General features: G+C 43.5%; 1 protein-coding gene across 3 annotated transcripts in view; it reads left to right on the forward strand.

Moving 5' to 3' along the window:
• KLHL6 (kelch like family member 6) overlaps nucleotides 1-25,651 on the forward strand; it is a 121,980-nt gene that overhangs the window by 83,492 nt on the left and 12,837 nt on the right. For 2 of the 3 annotated variants that reach the window (XM_088838741.1, XM_055409525.2), the window contains 2 exons: nucleotides 4,207-4,372; nucleotides 19,834-20,283. In XM_088838741.1, coding sequence (XP_088694867.1) covers nucleotides 4,207-4,372; nucleotides 19,834-20,283 — 616 coding nt within the window. The remainder of the gene's footprint in view (nucleotides 1-4,206; nucleotides 4,373-19,833; nucleotides 20,284-25,651) is intronic. The other variant, XM_055409590.2, reaches the window with a different exon arrangement.

Here is a 25,651-nt window from a genome sequence, read left to right on the forward strand (position 1 = left end):
AACTGTGAAAAGAGGATCTTCATAACTACCTCTGTTTTACAAGTATCTCATGAGACTTGGTCAGTGTCTGTCTAGAAAATATTTTTATTACACAAAAATTTTGTCTCCTGCAGAAGCTAAGGGGTAAATGGTTAGCAAAAAACCTAGCTGTGCTCTCTGGGAGCAAAATGTGGCCTGGTTCACTCAGTGCTGACCCTAGTTGATCCCCTAAAGATGGCCTTGAACTCCTGTTGTTTTCCTTGATGTTAGTGGAGAAGGAAATGGCAACCCACTCGTGTTCTTGCCTGGAGAATCCCGGGGATGGGGGAGCCTGATGGGCTGCCATCTATGGGGTCGGACAGAGTCGGACACGACTGAAGCGACTTAGCAGCAGCAGCAGCAGTGCACTGGTGAGCTCCAGATCAAAGTCCCTAGGTTCTGGGTCCCATTCTATTGCTGACAGCCTGTAGGGTCTTGGTCAATTCACTTAACTTTTACCTCAGTCTGTCACCTATAAAATGGGTATGGTAGGGACTTCCCTGGAAGCCCAGAGGTTAAGAATTCGTTTTCCAATGCAGGGGTGGCGGATTCGATCCCTGGTTGGGGAACTAAGATCCCACACGCTGAGGGGCAACTAAGCCTGTGTGTCACAACTACTGAGCCTGTGTGCTACAACTCGAGAGAAGCCTGTGAGCCATAACGAAGACTCGACACAGCCATAAATAAATACACACATACATTGTAGGGTGGATATAATAATCAGAAGAGATTCTGCTGTTTGGCCTACAAATGCTATAAATCTAACTGTGAGAGATTGCTGTTATTAAAGTGGAAAACTAGGGCCCACTTTGCCCGGGTTGTCAACCTTTCAGGGGGTCGCAACTTTGCCAAAGTGTTTCCATGTATCTCCCAGAGAGCAGCAGGCCTAGGAGTTTGGTCTATGAGAAATATGTAGTTTTCTCCTTAGTTTCATCTTATCTGTGTTCAGCATGGTGTCTGTGGCCAAGGAGAGTTTATTTAAGGGGCAGAAAATCAGTGAAAAAAGTCGCAGAGAAAAGCAGAGAAATGCTGGCATTTTGGGACCCAAACGGGCAAAAGAAAAATCTTCTAAGGGGGCTCTGTGTCTAAAGACACAGTCTTTACAGCATGTCCTTCCTCTCTCTCCAATGAGCTCCTATTGTGTGCCCACACCATGCTAATGTCCCTAGACCAGTTTGTGAGCAGCCCTGGCCCTAACTTTATGCTGGATGGGTGGTAGACAGCTGTGCAGGGACCTGACTGGCACCAAACCCAGTGCTGGCAGGTCCAGGGTTGTGAGGTAGAGTGGGGTTGGCCGTCTGCTCCAACTATCTCCCACAGCCTTCTGAGTCCTCTGACCAGCCAGAGATGCCTTGCCTTAGTGAGTTCTGGCTATTGTTCCAACCTATTTGTGAGTATTATCTTATTCTTCCCAGAAGCTCGCTGGGGTAGGGACTATTGTTAAATCATTTTACAGAGAAGGAAACCAAGGTTTGCTCACTTGTGACATGGTGAGATAGCATTGGAACCTAGACATCACAGCTCTCTCCACCTTCCAACAACCAGGACTGCAGCTCTTTCCCCACTCTCCCTAGGCTCCTAGGGTCACTCTGCTTGTGCAGAGTGCTTGTCACCCACACACATCAAAACCCAGAGGGGCCTGAGAATTGACCTACTCCAGGGGTGGACCGTAACTGTCAGAGGTGCCAGAGTATCACAACCCAACTTTGCCTCTCGTTGGGACTACTCCAGAATGTCTTATTCAGAGGTCCTGCAGGACTAGGCCAAAGTGATTTCTATATGGCTTTTGCTTTGCTTGGCCTCCTCCCCGCTTCATCTTCCCTCCCACATACCCCTAATACATCACCAGCTCTTGAGGGTTGGTTTCTGGGAGATTAAGACACCCAGTTATGTATTAGCTGAACTGGGACAGGATGTTGTTCAGTGACAGATTCTAAGAGAGAATTCAGAAGTTGTGTCTAGCAGTAATAGCCCCACCAAGAGTCCAGATGATCTCAGAGAGCCCATATAATTATGTCATCTGGGACCTGCAAAATGCATAAGAGCCCCTCAAAGTACAAGGCATTTAATTAGACAATTTATATACCTATCTCATTTAATATTAAAACCTGTCTAGAGTAGAGTAGCGGAGAAGGCAATGGCAAGCCACTCCAGTACTCTTGCCTGGAGAATCCCATGGACAGAGGAGCCTGGTGGGCTGCAGTCCATGGGGTCGCTACTAGTTGGACACGACTGAGCGACTTCACTTTCACACATTGGAGAAGGAAATGGCAACCCACTCCAGTGTTCTTGCCTGGAGAATCCTGGGGACAGCGGAGCCTGGTGGTCTGCCGTCTATGGAGTCGCACAGAGTCAGACACGAATAAAGTGACTTAGCAGCAGCAGCAGCAGCAGAGTAGAGTAGACGTTTTCAATTTTTCTTAGAGTGTTTGAGATCATACAGATTCAACAAAGTCACTTTTTACTAATTTTAAAATCACGTATCAGGTGAAGGGGTATTTCTAAATTTCACCTTGGTGGGATTCCAGTGATATGCTGCCTTAATTACTTGAAGCTTCATTTAACCCCATTATCATTGCCCACCCTCTCCATATACATGTTCTGTTTCCCATGTGTTCGTGTATATGACATTCATGTGGGTGACATTGACTTTATCCCCTGAGATGTTTGCAGATCTTGGTGACCCAACAGCAGAGTTCAGGATTAATGTTCTAGGACTGCACTGCCTAATACACTCACCTCTAGCCTCATGTGGCCACTGAACATTTGAATTATGGCTGGTCTGGACTGAGATGTGCTTTAAGTGTAAAGTATACATGAGGGATTTTGAAGGCTTAGTATTAAAAAAAAAAAAATGTAAATTATCTCATTTGTAGCTAAAAATATTTGCTACAGTTTGAAGTGATAATATTTCCATATGTATTAGGTTAAATAAAAGATTAAAATTAATTTTATCTCATTTTTTATGTTTAAAATTATGGTTAGAGAAAATTTTAAATTACATATATAGCTTGCATCAGATTTCTATCAGGTAGTTCTGCTCTAGAGACTCAAAGGAAGGTTTAGGGAATGAGGTTGTCCAACTCCTCCTAGGAAGACAGGTTGAGCTAAGAAACTGTGTGTTTGCTGTGATGGCAGGGTTCTCTATGGAATCAGGAGGCAGCAAGGTGAGGGCTTCATGATCACACTTTACAAGGTGTGTGGTTCCACACATGACTCTGTGCCCCTCTGGCCAAGAGAGTTTATAGCTGAAAAAATTGGCGTGTAAATCAGTCATCTGTCCAAAGGACGTCACTGCTTCTTTGGTTCCAGCCTGGGATTTATTAACTTTACAAAATTCACATTTACTGTCTGTGTCATGCTGTCATATTCTGAGGGGAGAAGGGTGAAGAGGCCAGTTGAGGGGAGAGAAGAGGAGGGAGAAAGGGAGGGGATTGTTATTGATGAAAACAAAGACAGGAAGAAGGACAGGGGGAGACCCAGGGGAGAAGATCTCACTGGCGAAAACAAAAGGTTCAAAAAGTCAACCGATCAAGTAATTCCTTCCTCTCTTTCTTTTTCTCTTTTCTCAATGTCTTTCTTTCTGACTTTTTGATGTTTGTTCCTAGAAAACCACAAGCAGTCACCTCTGTTTTGTAGATGAGGAAATAGCAGAAAGAAACTGACCAGTGATTTCCAGAGGTAAATAGGAGGTGTGGCAAAGGGAGCAGGAAGAGAATTTAGAGGTACAATGCCCTTGGTATTGGGGTGAAAGTCCCCCTTCTAGAAAGTACATTCTGTCACCAGGGCTCCATCCTAGTGGATCCTGCCTCAGTGAGTACAGTTTCTGGAAAAAGGCTTTGGCATTGTCACAATTCTCAAGAAGAACTCCACACTTTGAGCCAATATAAAGTAATTCTAGATCCTGCCAGGTGAGCCAGTAGGGCTCCTGGTGTCCCTTGAGGACTGGGACTGACTTGGGAACCACACTTGGGCCTAGCAGAGCAGGACATGTCAGTTCACTAGGCACTCACAGGACGTCTGGTGTGTGCTGGGCACTGAGGGACAGACAACAGTCACTCCAGGTCCTGAACTTGGGCACCTTGCGCAACTTGCTGTCCCACAGGGGCAGACAGGTCTGAAGGAAGTCTGTTTAGATTTGGAGCCAAGGGTCTCAGCTGGACTCACGTTCACACATCTCTCTCCCAGGGCCATGTTCTGCAATGATTTAAAGGAGAAGTATGAGAAGAGGATCATTATCAAAGGGGTGGATGCGGAAACCATGCACACTCTTCTGGACTACACATACACCAGCAAGGCGCTCATCACCAAACAGAATGTCCAGCGCGTCCTGGAAGCTGCTAACCTTTTCCAGGTGTGTGAACAAACAGGCCCCGGGCTCTCCTCTGGAGAGAAGAAAGCAGCACTTCTCTGGAGCTCTGCCTGGTCTGGTGCCCAGGCCTGTCCCTGGGACGCACATACACACGCAGCTGGGCCTGTGCTCACTTGAAATGTCCTGAGGGATGGTGAGCTGAGTCACTGACTCCTTAATGAGATGAAGCCAGGGGAGCTTGTTGCCTAGAACCTATACTTGGTTCCTGACTCCAGGAACAATGGCTATGATTTACAGAAGCATAATTAGAGTGTGGGGGATTTGGGGGAGTTGCAGTCACCAATTCATATGTGTACTTTCTACTCCTTAGCACAACCCAGGGGTATAGTCACTTTCTCCTACTTTATGGGTGGGGAAATTTAGACACATAGAGAATAAGTGACAAGGCTAAGATTTGAACCCTGGGCTTTCTGAGCCCAGAGGCCACCTACTTTTCACTATACACGCAGCCCCTCAGGGATCAGTGTCTAGACCTCAGGGAAAGTGGGAACTTCACTGGTCAGCAATTTGTGGTGGGTGTGAAGAGCACTTCTCATGAAGGGTGTCATGAAAGATAAACAGAGAACCCTCAAAATTTTCTTATTGTTTTCATCTAACTATGTTTCCATCTGATTATAATAATTATATTTAGTTTCATAAAATAATTAGACCCATAGCTTCTATCAATTGTGTCTACAGTTATCACAGGAGTTCCATCCTGAGTTACCATCTTTACCTAGGTCTAAGATTACACTTTGAACTCAGTTCCATTGGGTTATGACAGAGATTCTCCCATTGAGGATGTTGAGATTTATGATAAACAGAGTCCAGGGACAGGTCAAGATCATTCCCAGGGACTGGAGACGAGCATCAGATCTTGTCTGGGAGTTTGGGAGTTGGCATACTCTTGGATAATCAGTAGATAAGGAGTGGAAAGGGACAGAAAACAGAGTCTGTGAATGTGGGGAAAGAGGGGTCTAGGGCAGAGATCAGGGACAATGGGATTATCTTTGTGGAGGCTGGAGTTGAAGCAGGATTTAAGAAGCCCAGCAAGGGAAGGAAAGTGGAAAGAGGAGAAAAATCAACCATGAAAAGGCACTATTCTCTTCACCGATGCCTCCCAAAGGACCAATAACTTTGAATCATCTCATTTACCATAATTTAATCAAGCCACAGTTGTCATTGTTCAGTTCAGTTCGGTCGCTCAGTCGTGTCCAACTCTTTGCAACCCCATGAATCACAGCACGCCAGGCCTCCCTGTCCATCCCAACTCCCGGAGTTCACTCAAATTCATGTCCATCAAGTCGGTGATGCCATCCAGCCATCTCATTCTCTGTCATCCCCTTCTCCTCCTGCCCCCAATCCTTCCCAGCATCAAAGTCTTTTCCAGTGAGTCAACTCGTCACATGAGGTGGCCAAAGTATTGGAGTTTCAGCTTTAGCATCAGTCCTTCCAATGAACACCCAGGACCGATCTCCTTTAGAATGGACTGGTTGGATCTCCTTGCAGTCCAAGGGACTCTCAAGAGTCTTCTCCAGCACCACAGTTCAAAAGCATCAATTCTTCGGCGCTCAGCTTTCTTAACAGTCCAACTCTCACATCCATACATGACCACGGGAAAAACCATAGCCTTGACTAGACAGACCTTTGCTGGCAAAGTAATGTCTCTGCTTTTTAATATACTATCTAGGTTGGTCATAACTTTCCTTCCAAGGAGTAAGCGTCTTTTAATTTCATGGCTGCAATCAGCATCCTCAGTGATTTTGGAGTCCCAAAAAATAAAGTCTGACACTGTTTCCACTGTTTCCCCATCTATTTACCTTCACGCTAATCTCCTTTCCTGGGACCCAAAAAGGGTAGCTGATTTGTCTAAAGATGGACAGGTAACACTGTCAGTAATAATAGTAATAGCAATTATGGCTTCAGGTATAGTGCCTGACACCAAAGTAGATGCTTAATGAATATAAATTTTATTGAGCACTTACAATGTGCTTTGAGTGACAGTTGGATCTAGTAACCAAGTCTTCTGTTTTCCCCACTATGTTAAAGTTGGTCCTGTATGATAGACTGAGGAGATAATGTTGTTTTTCAAAATGCAGTTTTTTAATATTTATAAATTATAATAACATACAAAGTCATTTCAGAAATTAGGAACCCATACAAACAAGCAAAAAAAAAAAACAACCATAAAAATTACCTACAACTTCCTTCTGTTCAGAGACAATTTAGCAGCTTCCTTGGTGTATAGACTTCAGGTCCTTTTCTGTACAGTGACTTATACAGAGAGAGTTAGCAGCTTAGAGCAAAGTTTGAAGCCAGATTGCTGGATTTAAATGGCAGCTCCATTGCTTACCAGCTGTGTGGCTTTGGGTGTGTTTAACAGTTTTGTTGTGGTCCAATTTCCTTGTCAATAAAACAGCCAAACCAAAGAACACCAAGGAAAGAGAAGATAGGAGAGACCGGCTATATAAAGGGGTGTGTGTGTGCGCGCGTGTGTGCCTGTAAATCTTTACTTAATCCCTTTACTTTAAGTAAGATGTCCTCGTGTGTCTTCTTCAGTTTCTGATGTCCCTGAGTCCAGAACCTTTCTCCATTGGATAAATCTTGTTAGACTGCAAGCAGTAGGAAGGATACGCAGAAGGCTTAACTTCTTAAACCAATTTCCTGCTGTCAGCTTCCATCTATCCTCGAATGTTTGGGGGGACTTTAATATTCCTGCTTTTTTGGGGTTCTGAGGTACAAATTTAGTGTGCCCTCTCTTGTCTCAGCAAAGTCACTTACCAATCTTCATGCTGTGGGTTTGGGGTTACTGATGTCTCTTGGTTTCATTGAGGATGGAGTTTGTGTTTCTGTTTCTTGTTCTCCTTTCAGTTTAGGGTGATTTTCCAAGCAAGATCTATAAAAACCCTTTAGATTGTAAATAATCTTTGGTGATAATATTACAAATATTTTCCATTGATTATATAACTCATAATTTTTTAGTTATAGTTTTTTAATGTACCAAGTTTAAAACTAGTATTTAGTCAGATAATGTTGATCACGTCTTTGATGTTTTTTGCCTTTGGCATGCATTTTTAGAATGACCTTCCCCATTGCTTATGTACTGACTCACAAATTCATTAGTCTTGTTATATTTAAAGGTTCTATACCTACATTCTTAATGTATCTGGAAATTATTTTGGCATACAGTTGTTTCTTCTTTGTCTTCTTTTTCATTTTCCCCCAAGTGGTGAGCTTCAGTAGAAAGTTTAATGAGCTTTAAAGAGAGAGATTGGAGACGAGGACGGAGACATGATGGTAGAGCAGGCTTTGTTTATTGATTTTTTAATATATATCATTTTATTGATTTATTTATTTTTGGCTATACTGGGTCTTTGTTGCTGCACAGCCTTTTCTCTAGTTGTGGAGCACAGGCTCTAGGGCACGTGGGCTTCAGTAGTTGCCGCTCCAGGGTTCTGGAGCTCAGGCTCAATTGTTGTGCGTGGGCGTAGCTGCTCCACGGCATTTGGAATCTTCCCAAATCAGGGTTCCAACCCTTGTCTCCTGAACTGGCAGGTGGATTCTTTACCACTGAGCCACAAAGGAGGGACACCCCATTTTTTTTTATACTTATTTGGCTAAGTATCAAATAACCAGGCTAACCAGGTCTTCATTGCAGTAGCAGGATATTCAATCTTTGTTGCAACATGCAGGATCTAGTTCCCTGATTAGGGATTGAACCCAGGCCTCCTACATTGGGAGCATGGAGTCTTAGCCACTGGACCACCAAGGAAGTCCCAGGCTTTGTTTATTGTTGATTCTCCTATTCTGATAATCCCTCACCTCAAAATTTTCCAAATCTCGTTTACTTTCTAGGCAAAAAATAGTAAGTTTCTCTCTGAGGCTATTTTACTAATTTTCCTATGAGTGTTAATTCTTATGAAAATAAGAAAAGAGTGCTGTGAGCTTTTGGACATCTATTTAACCCACTTTCTGATTGCTATTGCTTCTGGATACTTTCTTTAAAATATCAGACATAGAAAACTGGGAATATTTTCATGCCTGAAGGCACCATAAGGAACAGAAGTTTATTGGTTGTTGAAATCACTCTGTGGTTTTAAAATATTATTTTTTTGATAGATAAAACATATCTATTCTAAATCAGAAATATAGGGAGATACAGTGAAACATTTGCCATCTTCACTGATAATTTTCTTCTTCCTGTTTTGCTATCCTTCCTATTCTCTGCATGTACCAGGATAAATGTGCATATATTACCCTCATTCATTGCTTCCATTTTATAAACAAAAGTGTTGGCACAGTAAACCCTCCATTTTGATGTCTTGCTTTATTTGGCTTCACTATAATTTTTGGAGTTTGTTACAAGTCAGGATATGTAGAGCCGTGTTACTCTTTTCAATGCTGGATAATATCATTGGGGATCTCCTTAGATATCAAGCAAATACAGTTATCTGTAATAGTCTCTTATGGTGGCTCAGAGGTTAAAGCGTCTGCCTCCAATGCCGGAGACCCGGGTTCGATCCCTGGGTCGGGAAGATCCCCTGGAGAAGGAAACGGTAACCCACTCCAGTATTCTTGCCTGGAGAATCCCATGGACGGAGAAGCCTGGTAGGCTACAGTCCACGGGGTCGCAAAGAGTCGGACACGACTGAGCAACGGAACGGAAGGCAGGGTGGCAGAGCAGAAGGAACATGGGCTTTGGAGTCAGGCAGAACCTGGCTTTAAATCCAAGTTCAGGGAACTTCCCTGGTGGTCCAGTGGCTAAGACTTCATGCTACCAATGCAGGGGGCCTAGGTTCAAACCCTGGTCAGAGAACTAGATCCCACAGGTCACAACTTAAAAAAAAAAAAATCCTGCATGCCTCAATGAAGATTGAAGATTCTGAGTGCTGCGGTTAAGACCCAGTTATACAAACCGCCCCCCCCCAAAAAAATCAAAGTTCAGTCACTTGTTTTCTGTGTGACTGTGGACAAGTTATTTAAATTTTCTGCGACTCAGCTTTCTAAGTTGTAAAATTAGGATGACAATGATGGCTACATTCCAGGGAAAGTGTGCCAGAGTTGGCATTTTATTTCGTCATGTTAGAACCTCCACAGAAGTCTATACCACCCTGACTGTGGGACTGAAATCAGCATGAATCAGATTACCTTGGTTTCCCCACCACAGCTTGTAGTAAAGTTTTCTTAATTGTCACACCTTTGATGTGACTCAGCTGCTCTCTAATTTTCTGATTCTCTTCTCAGATTTCCTTTTACTCTCTTCCTGTTAAACATTGATTGCTTCTCTCTGAGGATTTCCCAGTCCAGAGAGGCAGAAGTGAGGATTCAGTTGACCAAGCCAATCACCACTATTGATGTTTGACAAGGGTTTTTGACGGGAGGTCTCTTCATGAGTTGCTGGCCCGTTGACACTAGTTGCCCTTGGGTCAAAGGCCCATTGGTGTGGCATGTGTGTGTGCGTGCTCAGTTGCTTCAGTTGTGTCTGACTCTTTGAGACCCTATGGACTGTAGCCCACCAAGCTTCTCTGTCCATGTGATTCTCCAGGCAAGAATACTGGGGTGGGTTGCCATGCCCTCCTCCAGGGGATCTTCCTGACCCAGGGATCGAACCCACGTCTCCTGCATCTCTTGTATTGCAGGCAGATTCTTTACCCACTGCACCACCTGGGAAGCCCAATTTTTATGTATAGTAGTGTGTATATGTTAATCCCAAATTCCTAATTTGTCTCTCCCCCAACCCTGCCATCCCCTTTGGTAACCATAAGTTTGTTTTCTATGTCTATGAGTCTATTTCTGTTTTGTGAATAAGTTCATTTGTAACATTTTCTTAAATTCCACATATAAGTGATATCATATATTTGTCTTTCTCAGTCTGTTAGTTTTCTAATCTTGAACTTAATCTCTGTTCTGAGCTCCCCATTCTACCAGTGGCAGAAACTGTAGTCAACATGATGATAACTCACTTCGGGAAAGCCTTATCAATTCAGGATCTGGCTTAGATAGTTCCAGGGTGCATTTACACTGTGGCAGGACACTGCATAAAGATGTATCTGGCTCAGGCTTACCACAGTCATTTGCATCATTGGTTCATGCTGGCACCTACTGGAAGTCTGTATTCCCATCATTCTCTCTTGATCATCAACCCCTTCCCTACTGGCATCAACTAGTCCTTAGATCCATCTGGTTCTGGTCATCAGTCCTTGCTAGTCATTTTTCATTTTCCTTGTCCTGTTTTCAGGGCCTCTTCAGTCTGCCAGTACTCTTAGCTACTTCCGTGTCCCTCTAAGGGGCACACAAGAAACGTCCATTTCCTCTCCTGTGAGAATCTTTAACTACAGGGAACTTAGAGCAACTGCCCTAGGCCCCCTTTGTCTAGAAACAACACGTTCTAGTTTCTCTTCTGCTGCTGCTATTTCAGACTGCTGCTTTTCTGATTTCATCTTGGCAGTCAAGGCACACATTCTTTTGTCCTCATATCCACAACCTCTAAGGGCTTCCAGCACCCGCCTCACTCTGGAGTTCTGGCCTGCTTTGAGAGGCAGGAACCATCCTAAGGGCCCACACCTACCTGCTTCTCACTCAATTACTAGACGTCTACTTTCTCCTGTCTCTTCCAAGAGAACTGGTATTTCCTCCAGTGTGAGAAAAGCTGAATCTTATGTTATTATCCAATCTCCTATTTCTACTGTTTTGGCATAAAGTTTAAGCCCATGCTGTTAGTATTCTGGAGTTTGAAGGTCAAAAGTCCCAGTTATTACTGCTAACTGGTGGTTTCAAAACTATTTTTCTAGTATAAGTTCTAAAAGTGTATTTAGAAGCACAAAAGCCAAAATTGTCTTCTTTCATCTGTTCTCTCGCCCTTCTGAGTCAGAAGCCTGGAATGCCCTACTTATTGGTTACAAGCTGTGGTATAAGGAAGTGAGATGTGGGGGTTTAGTTGTAATGTCATCTGCAATGCTACCAGATTCTGACTTTTTCTGCTACCTAATTACACAAATAACTAAGTATCTGCTGCGTGCAAGGTACTTTGTGAGTAGCTTTCAGGGTGAAATAAAGATAAAAATTGTAAATGTAGATCACATTTAAGTAGCAATTTATCACATTCTTCCCCCTACATGATCCTATTTGATATTGACAGTAGTTCTGAGCATGAGCAGACCAGGTAATATCCTGATAATGAGACTGTAAGGTGGGTTTATTATTCCCACCACTTTCTAGATGTGGCTTAGATTTCAGTAAATCAAGTGGCAGAGCTTTGATCTGGGTCTAAACCCAGAACTTCTGGCTCCTGTACCTGCCTCCATTACTACTGCTGAAGACTCAAAAACGAGGATTCCCAATGAGCTTTCAGACCTGAGGCAGAATGTAGAAATTTCTGGCTCTGAAGAAGTTGGACTTCATAGAATGGGTTGGGTTTCAACAAGTGGCAGCTGGGTTTGGGAAAATGTATTTCAGGCAGAAGGAACTTTTAAACAAAGACTGAAGGTTTCACCTTCTCTAACTGCTGTCCCACTTGCTGCAGCTGTGTGCATGGACCTGCTTCTTAGGACCTGGCTTCTACTTATTTACATGCTTCTGTGCTGTGTACAAGTGTTCTCTCTCACACACACAAACACACACATGCGTGATCACACACACATACACACCCAGTCCCCCCAAATCTTGAACATCAGCTATGTCCCAGACACCATCATTCTGTTTAGTCCTTAGAATGGTGTCCCTCCCTGGCCTTCACACTCTCCCTGGGCTGAGTCACTAAGCCACAACTGTGCCACTTGCCCCTTGAATCTTCGTGTGGCCCACACATACCCCCTATCGCATGCCGCTAGCCTGCTGGGGCCCCCGTTGTGTCCTCTGGGAACTCAGGGGCTGTCTGTTGCCTCAGTCTCTACCAAACTCGCCACACCCTTGGGCACTGTCCCTTTGTTTTCATTTTGATTCCACTTGTGAGGTAAGTGTACTTCTCTGCGCCTCAGTCTCTCAGCACCTGCCCCCACTTAATGAGTGGACCTTTTGCAGGTCTTAGCTCCTTCCTTTCCTGCCCACCCTGTATAGCTTCCAGGAAGCAGCAGATCTTTCAGCTAAGTCTAGAGCAAGGCCTGAAAGTCTGAAGGGAGCAGATGGCTTCCTAAGGTGGGAGAGTGTATTCCCATAATCTTAGGCAGGTGTCTGGCTTGAGAGAGAGGAGCAAAGGCAGAAGATTAGAATCAGTGGTAATTTACAATTTGTATGAAGATTGCTCGTTATTGCCAATACAGACCCCAAAAGAGAATGGCTTGATGTTTTGTATCTATTGTTTGGGAAGACAAAAATAGTGACAAATATTTACAATGAATTCAGAAGCACTTTCCAATAAGTTTTAATTTTGTTAATCTCATCAACAATTGGAGAAGGAAATGGCAACCCACTCCAGTATTCTTGCCTGGAGAATCCCAGGGACGGGGGAGCCTGGTGGGCTGCCGTCTACGGGGTCGCACAGAGTCGGACACGACTGAAGCGATTCAGCAGCAGCAGCAGCAGCAGCAGCAGCATCAACAATTAACACACTCTTCACATATACTGATTTGTTGGGGTTTGATGTTAAAAATATCAATGTCTTTATAGATCATTTGCAAGGACTCCAAGGCCACACAGGGACTACAGCCAATAGGATTCCTGATTTGGATCAAAATAGGACTTGTTATCGGAGAAGGCAATGGCAAGCCACTCCAGTACTCTTGCCTAGAAAATCCCATGGACGGAGGAGCCTGGTAGGCTGCAGTCCATGGGGTCGCTACAAGTCAGACATGACTGAGCGACTTCAGTTTCACACATTGGAGAAGGAAATGGCAACCCACTCCAGTGTTCTTGCCTGGAGAATCCCAGGGACTGGGGAGCCTGGTGGGCTGCCATCTATGGGGTCACATAGAGTCGGACATGACTGAAGCGACTTAGCAGCAGCAGCAGCAGGACTTGTTATGCTGGAGTGGATTTGAAGGAACCTCTAGAGAAATGTGGAGTCACAGTGGTGAGATTCTTTAGGATGCCTGATTCTTGAGAGTGTACAGGGAGGCAGCAGAGGGGCTGTGGGGATGAGGGGAGGTGCATTCTCTTTGAGGCAGACGCTTCTCATGGGAACTGCAAACATGTTTCAAGTGGTTTCTTTGATTGTATTTTTAGTCTCCCTGCTCTGAGAGTCAGGTGCCTGGGTGTAAACTTTTACTCACATGCTGCCCACCCCAAATAGGAAGTTGATTTTCTGTTACCAATATCTGTCATCACTTAGGTTTAATAAATAAATTCATGTGTCGTTGGGACAGACTGAGATCTGAAAACTTACCCTAAAATCCTAAGCAATCTTGAATATGAAGAAGCAAAACCAGATATTTTTTAAAGAGGAGAGTTTCTTGCCTCCATGACTGGCCTGCATATCACTAGTTTCCCAGCTAGTGGCTGGGATCCCATGATTCTGATTAACACTACCCTCACATTCAGAAGTGTTTCAGTTCAGTTCAGTCACTCAGCTGTGTCCGACTCTTTGCAACCCCTTGGACTGCAGCATGCCAGGCCTCCCTGTCCATCGCCAACTCCTGGAGTTTACTCAAACTCATGTCCATCGAGTCGGTGATGCCACCCAGTCATCTCATCCTCTGTCATCCCCTTCTCTTCCCACCTTCAATCTTTCCCAGCATCAGGGTCTTTTCCAATGAGTCAGTTCTTCGCATCAGGTGGCCAAAGTATTGGAGCTTCAGCTTCAGCATCAGTCCTTCCAATGAATATTCAGGACTGATTTCCTTTAGGATGGACTAGTTGGATCTCCTTGCAGTCCAAGGGACTCTCAAGAGTCTTCTCCAACACCACAGTTAAAGCATCAACTCTTTGGTGCTCAGCTTTCTTTATAGTCCAACCCTCACATACATACATGACCATGGGAAAAACCATAGATTTAACTAGATGGACCTTTGTTGGCAAACTAATGTCTCTGCTTTTTAATATGCTATCTCGGTTGGTCATAACTTTTCTTCCAGAGAGCAAGTGTCTTTTAATTTCATGGGTGCAGTCACCATCTGCAGTGATTTTGGAGCCCAAGAAGATAAAGTCTGCCACTGTTTCCCCATCTATTTTCCATGAAGTGACGGGACCAGATGCCATGATCTTAGTTTTCTGAATATAGAGTTTTAGGCCAACTTTTTCACTCTCCTCTTTCACTTTCATCAAGAGGCTCTTTAGTTCTTCTTCACTTTCTGCCATAAGGGTGGTGTCATCTGCATTTCTGAGGTTATTGATATTTCTCCTGGCAATCTTGATTCCCAATCTTGATTCCAGCTTGTGCTTTTTCCAGCCCAGCGTTTATCATGATGTACTCTGCATATAAGTTAAATAAGCAGGGCGACAATATACAGCCTTGATGTACTCCTTTCCCAATTTGGAACTGGTCTATTGTTCTATGTCCAGTTCTAACTGTTGCTTCCTGACCTGCATATAGATTTCTCAAGAGGCAGGTCAGGTGATCTGGTATTCTCATCTCTTTAAGAATTTTCCAGCGTTTCCAGAAGTGTTTATTGAAGCACATTCTGGGGGGAACGTAGGCAACTTGGAGACCCTCCATTCACCCTTGTCCTTACAAGTCCTCTTTGGACTCTCCTGGAATTTTGTCAACTTAACAATGCAACAGTTTCAAAGGCAAGGTGATGCTCAGTGAAGAAAATTAGCCAGGTGCTCTCCAGTATCACTTCTACCACCTACCAACTGTGTGACCTTGGGCAACACACTTGACTCTTTGAATTCTCTCTTCCATCCTCTGTACCAATGGTAATATTAATATCTACTTAAAATATATTCATTAAAAAAAGAAAATGTATTCATTAAACAAAATAATGCATGAGAAATCATCTAGCACAGATCATGGTACATACTAGGTACCTGAAAAATATTTTTTTCCTCTTTCTCTTCTTTCCTTCTTTCTCTTCTTTTGCCAGAGTTTGTGCTAAGTGCTGCTGGAAATAAAAACACAAGTATGGCCTAGTACCTGCCCTTGAGATACTGGACCATAATACAAAATAGAAATGTAATCATTGTTCTACTAGAGGGGCAGTGATTTGGTTAGTAGAGCCCAGAGGAGGGAGGAATTGATTCCATGCGGGGCAGCTGGAGAAGCCATGAAGGAGGAAGTGGCTTTTGAGAAAAAACTTCATGAATAGATAGGATTTCTCCACTTCTTTCCCTTTCCCTTCTTTTCTGTCTCCCTCCTTTCGTTTTAACCAAGTATTGAGCCAGAATAAAAAATATCCAGAGGCAGGGAAGGCTCCAAGCACAGTCTGATCACGATCTTGGCTCTGTGTCTTTCTGGTCCTTCAGGTTGGCTGTCCCTCTTGTGTTGGTTTTGTCCTCAGGTGAATGGATACCAGAGAGCAACTCAGTGTCTCCTGCAACACAATTCCCAGAAAAATTCCATGTTTGCAAACAAATTTTTCCACACAATGTAGGGGCTCAAAAGCTCGCAAGAGCATCCGTTGGTCCCAGATTGAACAACTCTGAATGAAGAAAACAGCCCTGTGTAGAGAAAGTGATGGCTGTGGTACTCACTTCTTCCTCCTTTTTGAGGGAAACTTAAAAGGGGACTTCTCAGTTGTAGATGGGATGAACTCTCTTGAATCCTTTCTTTAAAAGTGGGGCTCCAGAGTCACACTTGCTTGGGTGATGGGAAGAGGATTTTAGCAGGTAAAGATGAGGGACAAAGGTGGTCCTGGCTGACAAAATGGTGTGAGCATAGAAAGGCACTGCGATAGTGTTGACAGGTAAGCTTGGGGCTGTTTTCAGAAGGTAAGTAGACAGGTGTGACTCCATCAGGGAGAGTCCAGTGCTGATGTGTGGGCACGGCTTGAGGGGTAAGGGTAGACTTTCTCAGTCTAGGCAGTGGCATCACTGAACTCCATTACACAGGGCTTATCCCAGCAGTAATTGTACACAGTCTGATTATTTGATTCCTACCTGCCTCCCCCACTGTCTGCCTTCTCCACTGAGACTGGGCACTGTATTTCTTTCTGCTCCCCTTGGTACCCCCAGCTGAGGGCCTATGATCTAACAGATGCTCAATACGTATTATGGAGAAGAACAGGTGGGTGAACGGTTTCTGAGTGGGAGAGACACGTGTGGGTCACTGTTGCTCACACCTGTGAACTTTGGTACTTGATTTTATTCTCTTTCCTGGTTCCCTTCTTTGCTCATCAGTGGTTATCATGCTGGGGTAAGTACTGGCATCTTGTCAGCTGGGCCTTCCTGGGTCTAGACAGATCAGACCCAGTGACCTGAGTTCTCCAGTGAAGTGTACAAATCGCCCTTGGCATCTGCACACAAGCCCTTGTCCTGTGCGTACACTATTTGACTGGAGGTGACTTGAAATAATGTAAGAAGATATATTTTTGGAACAAGACAAGACTTTCAAATTTTAGCTCTACCTCTCATTTTAAGTCTCTGAAGAAATTACTTCACTTTTCTGTAACTGTTTCCTCATTTATAAAACAGCAATGATATAATAACAAATCTCTACTTGATAGTGTTTTTGTATGTATTAAATGAGCTGGTTAACAGAAAGGACTGGCACATAGTATGTGTTCTTTCTTTTTTCTTTTTACATTTTATTTTCTCGTTGTGTAATTGAAAATCATAAGAAAATTTTATTTTTTCTTATTTTGAAAGCAACTTCATGCTAAGTGCAGAAAACTTGATCTCTACAGCAAAATCTAAAAAGCAAATTAATAACTTTATCTACAAAACTTATAGGTAACCACCATTAGCATTTTGATGTATTTCCTTCTAGCGTTTTCTCTATTTGTGAGTGTAGATAGAATAGATAATTCCTCCACAAGACACGAAACTGGAGGGGATACAGAAAGGCAAAAAGCAAAAGTAATTCTCCCTCTCCACCCTGACTCAGGCCATCAGTTCCCTTCCCCAGAGGCAACCACTGTTACCAGGTTCTGAGGTGGCCTCCCAGAGATAGTCTACTTATTTAGAAAATCGATTTGATTTTCATACTCCCTTTCTCTCAAGCAAATGCTGGCAAGGTGTACCTGCCGCTTTGCTCCAGAGCCTGCCATTTAAGTGAGTTCCCTTTCAGCCCTCACAGAGGTCTCTGTGGGCAGAGCCACACAGGGCTCTGGTTACAGCTTCTGAGGGCTCAGCGAGGCTTGGTCTCGGTTGTATATTTTTACTCTTTGAACCGAAAATCTGCAAACAACTAAACAGGTGTTAGATTTCTGTCTCAACTGTTTCCACAGTTGCTCATGCGAGGAGCAGATCTACAGGTGGTGGGAGCCAGCAGACCGGGTGGTCTGAGGCAGAGGCTTTCTCCTTAGGTCATTTATGCTCAGGTCAATGATTTCTAAACTGACAATTGAAAAGTGTAGTGTGACAGGGGAAAATAATATTTTGCCATTGGGATTGATCCCCCCATCAGGAACCTGTGCCTCCTAGAATGTTCTGAAATGAAGGACAAACCCTAAGTCAGTGTGGTCCACCCTAAGACCTGACCTGCCTGCTCCCTTCAGGCCCCAAACCCTGTCATCCCCAGCTCCCATCATTAGGGTTTCTTGTCTGCAGGCTGCACCCCCACTTCCCAGTCAGATCTACCTGTCTGTACTCTGACTAGGCCCTGTCTTTAGAGCAACCCTCCCTACCAGGCCCTGTCCCCTCACTCTCCTTCTTTTCATCTTTCCTCTAATTGATCGAACCAATAACATTGAGAACTTGACTCCTTCAAAGCTAAGCTCCAGAGAGCAGCAAATAAAATGGACTGGAGCATTTGAGACCCTTCATCTGTAAAACGATTATTAAATAATATAGCAGACACAAAAGGACTTTGTCACTGTAAAGTGCTATATACAGATATAAGACTCACATTCTTATGAAGAGGATGATAATTTAAAAATAAGACACAGAAGCCAATTAATTTTAAAATTAATTTTTCATTGCAAAAGTATTACTTATTCACTTTAGAGGATTTAAAAAGTATATAAATAAGCAACATAAGAAAAAATCTCATAACATCATTACACAGTGTGGTGCCTTATATAGTTTATACAGTATATTTCATCCATTCCTATGGGACTTGTTTCTTTGGGAGGATTATTGTTGCGATGACCAAAAAAATTTTTTTTCTTTTTAAAAATAAAATAGTGTCATAATACACATATGCTTTTGTGAAGTGCCTTCTCATTTCACGTGGAAATATTTCAGTGTATAGCCCCCAAAACTTCTTTAAACATAACCATAACACTATTGCCATATTTAAAATTAATAATGGTTGCTTTACAGGGCACTCAAAGCTGGTGTTCTATGACAACACAGAGGGATAGGGTGGGAAGGGAGGCGAGGGGTGGTCAGGATGGAGGGGACACGTATACCTATGGCTGATTCACACTGATGTATGGCAAAAACCATCAGAATATTGTAGTTATCCTCAAATTAAAATAGATATATAAATTTAAAAAGTAATAGTTGCATTATGTCACCAAATGTTGGTCATTGTAAATATTTTTCTGACTTTTAAAATTATTCTGTTTAAATTAGTGTTCTGAATAAAGTGCTATACTTTGTAGTAGGTTGATGCATCTTTTAAATCTCTTTTCATGCTTCAGCTCTCTCTCCTGCCCACCCCCTCTCACTTCTCTCTTTCCCCTTCGGATGTATTTGTTGAAGAAACTGAACTGGTTGTTCTGTAGAGTTTCCCACAGTCTGGGTTTTGCTGATCATATTCCCATGGCATCATTGAACATGTTCCTCTTTCACCTGTGCTTCCTGTATGTCGCTGATTAAATCCGGACACTTGCTCAAGATTCAGTGGATGGATTTTTCAACTCAGTACATTATGAATGTTTTCCATGTCATTTAATATTTTTCTACAATATGTTTTCTTTTCTTTTAGACTCATCATGACCTCTCTGGTTCCAAGTACACTCCGTGTCTTTATTTTAATTTTTAAAATTTTATTTATTTTTGGCCGTGCTGGATACAGCAGGTTTTCTTAATGACTCTGCTGCTGCTGCTGCTAAATCACTTCAGTCATGTCCGACTCTGTGTGACCCCATAGACGGAAGCCCACCAGACTCCCCCGTCCCTGGGATTCTCCAGCAAGAACACTGGAGTGGGTTGCCATTTCCTTCTCCAATGTGTGAAAGTGAAAAGTGAAAGTGAAGTCGCTCAGTTGTGTCCGACTAGTAGCGACCCCATGGACTGCAGCCCACCAGGCTCCTCCATCCATGGGATTTTCTAGGCAAGAGTACTGGAGTGGCTTGCCATTGCCTTCTCCGCTTAATGACCCTAGAGCTGTCGAAAATACAAACATATTTTCATTTATTTAGCTAGTCCCCTATTTGGGTCACTTGGGTTCTTTCTAAATTTTGCTACTACATACAATTCACTGATAAACCTCTTTGTGGACTGGTCATTTTCTGGCCTGATTTGCTACCCTTCTGTTCTCTTAGTTCCTGCGGATGGTGGATGCCTGTGCCAGCTTCCTCACAGAAGCCTTGAACCCAGAAAACTGTGTTGGAATCCTGAGGCTGGCAGACACACATTCCTTGGACAGTCTAAAGAAGCAGGTTCAGAGTTACATCATCCAGAATTTTGTGCAGATACTGAACTCTGAGGAGTTCCTGGAACTTCCTGTGGACACTCTGTACCACATTTTGAAGAGTGACGACCTTTATGTGACAGAGGAGGCTCAGGTGTTTGAGACTGTGATGAGCTGGGTCAGGCACAAGCAGTCAGAACGACTCTGCTTGCTCCCCTACATCCTGGAGAATGTGCGCTTGCCGCTTCTGGACCCGTGGTACTTTGTGGAGATGGTGGAAGCAGATCCTCTCATCAGGCAGTGCCCCGAGGTCTTCCCACTGCTCCAGGAAGCCAGGATGTACCACCTTTCTGGCAATGAGGTGAGTTGGTGATAAGAGATGCTATAGATAACCAACAGAGTGAAGGGATTAGCAGACCTCCCAGAGATACAGGTGAGACTGGCTCACAAATCCTTATGGCATGAAGAAGAAGATGCTATTAAGTTTATAGTCTGAGTCAGGCAGTCCAGAAGCTCTGGGTTTCTGATCTGTAAAATGGGGATGATACTGCAGGGTAGACAGCTACTGAGAGGATTAGGTGAGATCTGGAAATCACATCCCTCCTCTTTCAGTCGTGTCAGGGCGGGAGTTTGGTGGGGAGCCGCACATATGCAGGAAGGATGCCCTGTCCAGTTGTCCAGTCCAGTCACCATTCCACAGGGCTACCGTTTTCCCACTTTGCCCATTCTGGGGGAAACATTAGATCTCCTCTGACATTACCTAGGTTCAGACTCTTATTATTTCCTTCCCGAACTAAAAATTTCTCAAAACTCAACTTCCTGGCCCTCATCTGGCCTTCCTGCTGATCTAAAACTCAAGCCTAATCATTTTCTCCTGGGTTTAGTCTCTTCACTGGCTCCCCACCACCCTCAGGATAAAACCCACACTTCTGCCTAAACTCTGAGCCCAGCCTCCTGCTCACAGCTCTGGTGTCATCTCCAGCCTCTCTCTCCTGCTCTCCTCTTGGTCCTAATGCACCACTTGAAATTCCCCAAGGCGGGCATGCCTTTACAGCCTTCAGGCTAATGCAGGCTAATGCTGCTCAAATGACTTTTTCCTCTGCTTCATCTAGTTAACTTCTGTTCCAGCTTCAAAACTCCGTTTAAGCATCACCTTCTCCAGAGGCCCCTGTCATTCTTAAAGCATCATGGCATTGCTCTGTCATAGCACCAACCATTGCCTGTTGACCACTGAATTCCTCATCTATAAATATCTCAAGACCGGGAGCTTGTTATGGTAGGAAATTGGTCTTATTAGACTATTCATCCAGACCTTAGGAGAGTCCTTGATATATAGCAAAGGATTGCTTAATGTTTTTTGAATGAATAAATGGGTACCAAGATGGTAAATAAAATATCATTTGTATCTACCTGGTTCTGCTTAACAATTCCTGAAGAAATGTTATATTCAGAACTTTATGAAAATAAGAACAAGCTTAGTGGAGAGAAACAAAACAGTCAAGACGTAATGATAGCAGGACAGCTTGTCAAGATTGTACACATGAACAGCCTCATATGTACACCACTATACAACCCATGTATACCACACATATATACCACTACACAGCAGTTCTGAGGTTGGCTACCAAGGCTTCTTCATCACGCCATGGGTAGAAATATTAGCCAAGATAGTTTAGGAACTGTCTTTCAGAGGCCCCTTGGGAGCCCCTTCTTTTCTGTGTGTGCTTTTCTAGTTCTGTCTTCAGATCCATTGTCACTTATTCACTTTGAAAGCACATTCTTAAATATTTGGTAGAATTTATCAGTGATGCTATCAGAACCAGAAGGAATTTGTGTGTGTGTGAGAGAAGGTTTTAAACTTAAAACTTCAAATTATATTTCTTTAATATCTATATCTATAACTCTATTTCTTCTAGAATTAGTCTTGGTAGTTTGTATTTCTCAAAGAATTTTCCATTGCTGAATTTATTGGCATAAAGTTGTCCACTTATTATCCCCTTTAATATATGTAGAATCTGCAGTGATGTCATATTTCTCATTCCAGATATTGGTAATTTGTGTCTCCTTTTTTTTTCTAATCAGTCTGGTTAGAGTTTTATCAATTTTACTGATTTTCTCAAAGAACCAGCTTCTGGTTTCATTTGCCTTTCTGTATTGTCTTTACACTTTCTATTCCCCTTATTTCTACTTTAATTTTGATTATTTTCTTTCTTCTGTTTACTTCAGATTGAATTTTCTTTTCCTTTTCCAGTTTCTTAGGGAGGAATTGAAGGTCATTATTTTGAGATCTTTCTTTTTCGTTCGTCTAATATTGTCATTAGTACTATAATTTTCCCCCTAAGTTCTACTTCAGCAGCACCCTATATATTTTAATATGCTATACTTTCATTCTTCACAAATAAATCATGAATACCAACTATATGTCAGACATGGCACCAAACACCACAAGACAGTCTCTGCCTTAGTAAACTCCCCTATCTCCTCTTTTAGAGAAGACAGGACACTAAGCAAATGAAGGGTGATGAGTAGACAGAGAGAAGCAGCCCACCACAAGGGCCCTGTGCTGAAATGCACTCACTGGCAGGTGGCTCAGCAATGGAAAGCCCTCATATTCCTGAAGACAAGATCAGTCTCGTTCAGCATTTAAAGCATAGAGTCTTGATCAATTGCCAACATTCTTGCTATTTTTGTTTCTGCTTCCCATTTCCGAACTCCCTGAAAGGCAGAGGTAAAGGGTTTCCTCTTATATAAATTGTCCCTACTATGTCTTCTGCAAAATTGCTGCTGCTAAAACTGTTCTGCCTTTTGTATTTGTGATGGAGGGGTGGGGAGTGGGATTATAGGCTTTGGATTTAGGACCAGAGAGAATACTGATAACTAGAAAAGTCCCCAGTGTCAGAAACTTGGATTTACAGTCAGGTGAATCTGGACTTTAATCTTGATTGCACAATTTACCTGCAGTGTGACCTTGGGAAAGCAACTTAGCTGTCCTAAAACTCAGTCCTTGTAACATCAGTTCAGTTCAGTTCAGTTGCTCAGTCGTGTCCGACTCTTTGTGACCCCATGAATGGCAGCACGCCAGGCCTCCCTGCCCATCACCAACTCCCGGAGCCTACCCAAACTCATGTCCATTGAGTTGATGCCATCCAGCCATCTCATCCTCTGTCATCCCCTTCTCCTCCTGCCCTCAATCTTTCCTAGCATCAGGGTCTTTTCCAGTGAGTCAACTCTTCGCATGATGTGGCCAAAGTATTGGAGTTTCAGCTTCAACATCAGTCCTTCCAATGAACACCCAGGACTGATCTCCTTTAGAATGGACTGGTTGGATCTCCTTGCAGTCCAAGGGACTCTCAAGAGTCTTCTCCAGCACCACAGTTCAAAAGCATCAATTCTTCGGTGCTCAGCTTTCTTCCCCCTTGTAACATGGGGAAGATAATACCTACCAACTGATGGAATTGTTTTGAGACTTAAATAAGATAATGAATGAAATGTGTTAGCACAGTGTCTGACAGATGATAAGTGTCCTAGAAATAAAGACTGTTCCTATTCTCACTCAGTTCCTTTATGGCACAATCAAGCATTTCCTTTCTCTGAGGCTAAAACCTCTCTTTCCATTGAGTCCTAATTTTTTTCTGTCTTATTGCCCCAAAAGCTCAGGGCACTTTCTTATTCTCGTTCTATTGTCTAGGTAACTGAGCCAACCAACCGTTGTGATCTCTGAGTTGGGTCTCATTGCTAGTTGATTTCTAAAATTCTCAGTCTTCTCACTGCTTGCATGAGCCTGGCTTTATTCCTGATGACTTGAGTAAAGTCTGGAGGATACACAATGCTTCTTCTCCTAACCCTCCTTTCCCTGACTTAACCTTGTTCCTCCTTTTAAGCCCACGGTGGTGGTGACAGAGTCAAATGTTAGAACCTAAAGGTAAATGTCAATTTATATTTGATCTAGGAGTAGTAGCTGGTACCTTCATTGGGAGAGGTCTTTTGGGGCAGGGAAAGTTGCCCCTTCATTTCATTGCCTCCACAGTTTCCAGGGACCAACTTGATCTATACCAAATGCTACTCTGATATGTGTGCTGTCAGGAGGGCTTACTCCTGAGGACAGAGTGTCAGAAGCTAACCCCTGTGAGCTTTATCCAAGTAGCTTGGTTATTTCTGTTCAGTCCTCTCATATGGGCTCTTTGGACAAAGAGTACTCAGTAAGGTGCAACTCTTTGCTCTTTCTAACAGTATAAAAATGAACTGGGTAGACCTGATTGTTGTGTGTGATTCACTGGCAAACATTTCCCTGTATCTGCAAACTCGCACATCTCTGATGTCTGATTGGCATTTGTCATGCCTTTGAGGTTAATATTTTGTAAAGTATAGCTGAATTTACGTGTGTGTTCAATCATAAAGTCACGTCTCTTTTGTGACTCCATGTAGCCCGGCAGGATCCTCTGTCAATGGAATTTTCCAGGCAAGAATACTGGAGTGGGTTGCCATTTCCTTTTCCAGGGGATCTTCCTGACCCAGGGATTTGCCCTGGTTACCTTCTGGGCCACCAGGGACAGCAGGTCTCAATACCCAGCCTGACCCATGAACTGGATGATTGTATTATCTATTGCTGTGCAACAAATTATCCCGAAAGGCAGTTTAAAACAACAAACATTTATTATCTCATAATTGTCAGGGATCTGGGAGTGATTTAGCTGGGTGGTTCTGGCTTAGGGTCTCTTCTGAAGTTGTACTCAAGTTGTAGTCAAGCCCCAGTCAAGCTACTGGCTGGGGCTGCAGTTAGTCATCTCAAAGCTCAGAGTCGGCTGGAGTATCCACTTCCGAGCTCCCTCACAAGCTCCTTGCTGATGGTTGGCCCCTCCATAGCAGCTGGCTTCCTTCAGAGCAAATGACCCAAGAAAGACAGCAATCAAGATGGAAGCCTAGTGCCTTCATAACCTAATTTCAGAAGTAGTATACCATCACTATTGTATTCTATTGGCATAGAGACCAACCCAGGAGCAATGTGGAGGGAACAACATAGGATGTTAATTCCAGGAGGTGGGGATTGCTGGGAGCCCTTGTGGAAGCTGGTTACCACAACGATCTACACAGGAAAAAAAAGTCTTTATCAGGTGCTGGGTCAACTAGCTTGCCCATTCTTTCATTCATTCATTCAGCCGTCATTTATGGAAGCCCACAAGCTCCAGATACTGTTCTTGGTGCTAAGATCTGTTGAAGAAAAGGGCTGTTCCAGCCATGAGGGAATAAATTAGATGAGAGTGAAAAGTGCTGTGATAGGGAAATTCAGGACTGTGGGAACATGTGTGGAAAGGCTAGAATGGCTTCCTGGGGAAAAGAACAAAGTGACATTGACAATAATGTGAGAAAGATTACCGGGTGAGTGGTTGGGAGGTAGTGTGGGAAACTGAGGACAGATATGGGGAGATCCTGATAACAGGCAGCAATGCAGGCTTCAGTCAGCGGGAACAGTCTTCCGCAGGCCAGGATGCAGGACTGGGATGCCAGCCTGGGAGTCAGGAGTAGGATCACAGCTAGTGTGGTCCCTGGCTAGTCAGCAGGCTATTGATGCGGCAGAGCAGGCACTGTGCATAAGGTGGTTAAAGAGGGGAAGCTGGGGCCTGCTTCTCTGAACCAGAGTCAGAGTCACAGGAAACCAATTCTGGGAGGCTAGTGCTGTCCTCGAAACATTGCTCTATAATCCCTAAATCCTCCCTGAAAGAGGACAGATT

This window comes from Moschus berezovskii, chromosome 1 (genome assembly GCF_049115385.1).
Source record: "Moschus berezovskii isolate FMDL1 chromosome 1, NW_MosBer_1.0, whole genome shotgun sequence".
NCBI lineage: Eukaryota > Metazoa > Chordata > Mammalia > Artiodactyla > Moschidae > Moschus > Moschus berezovskii.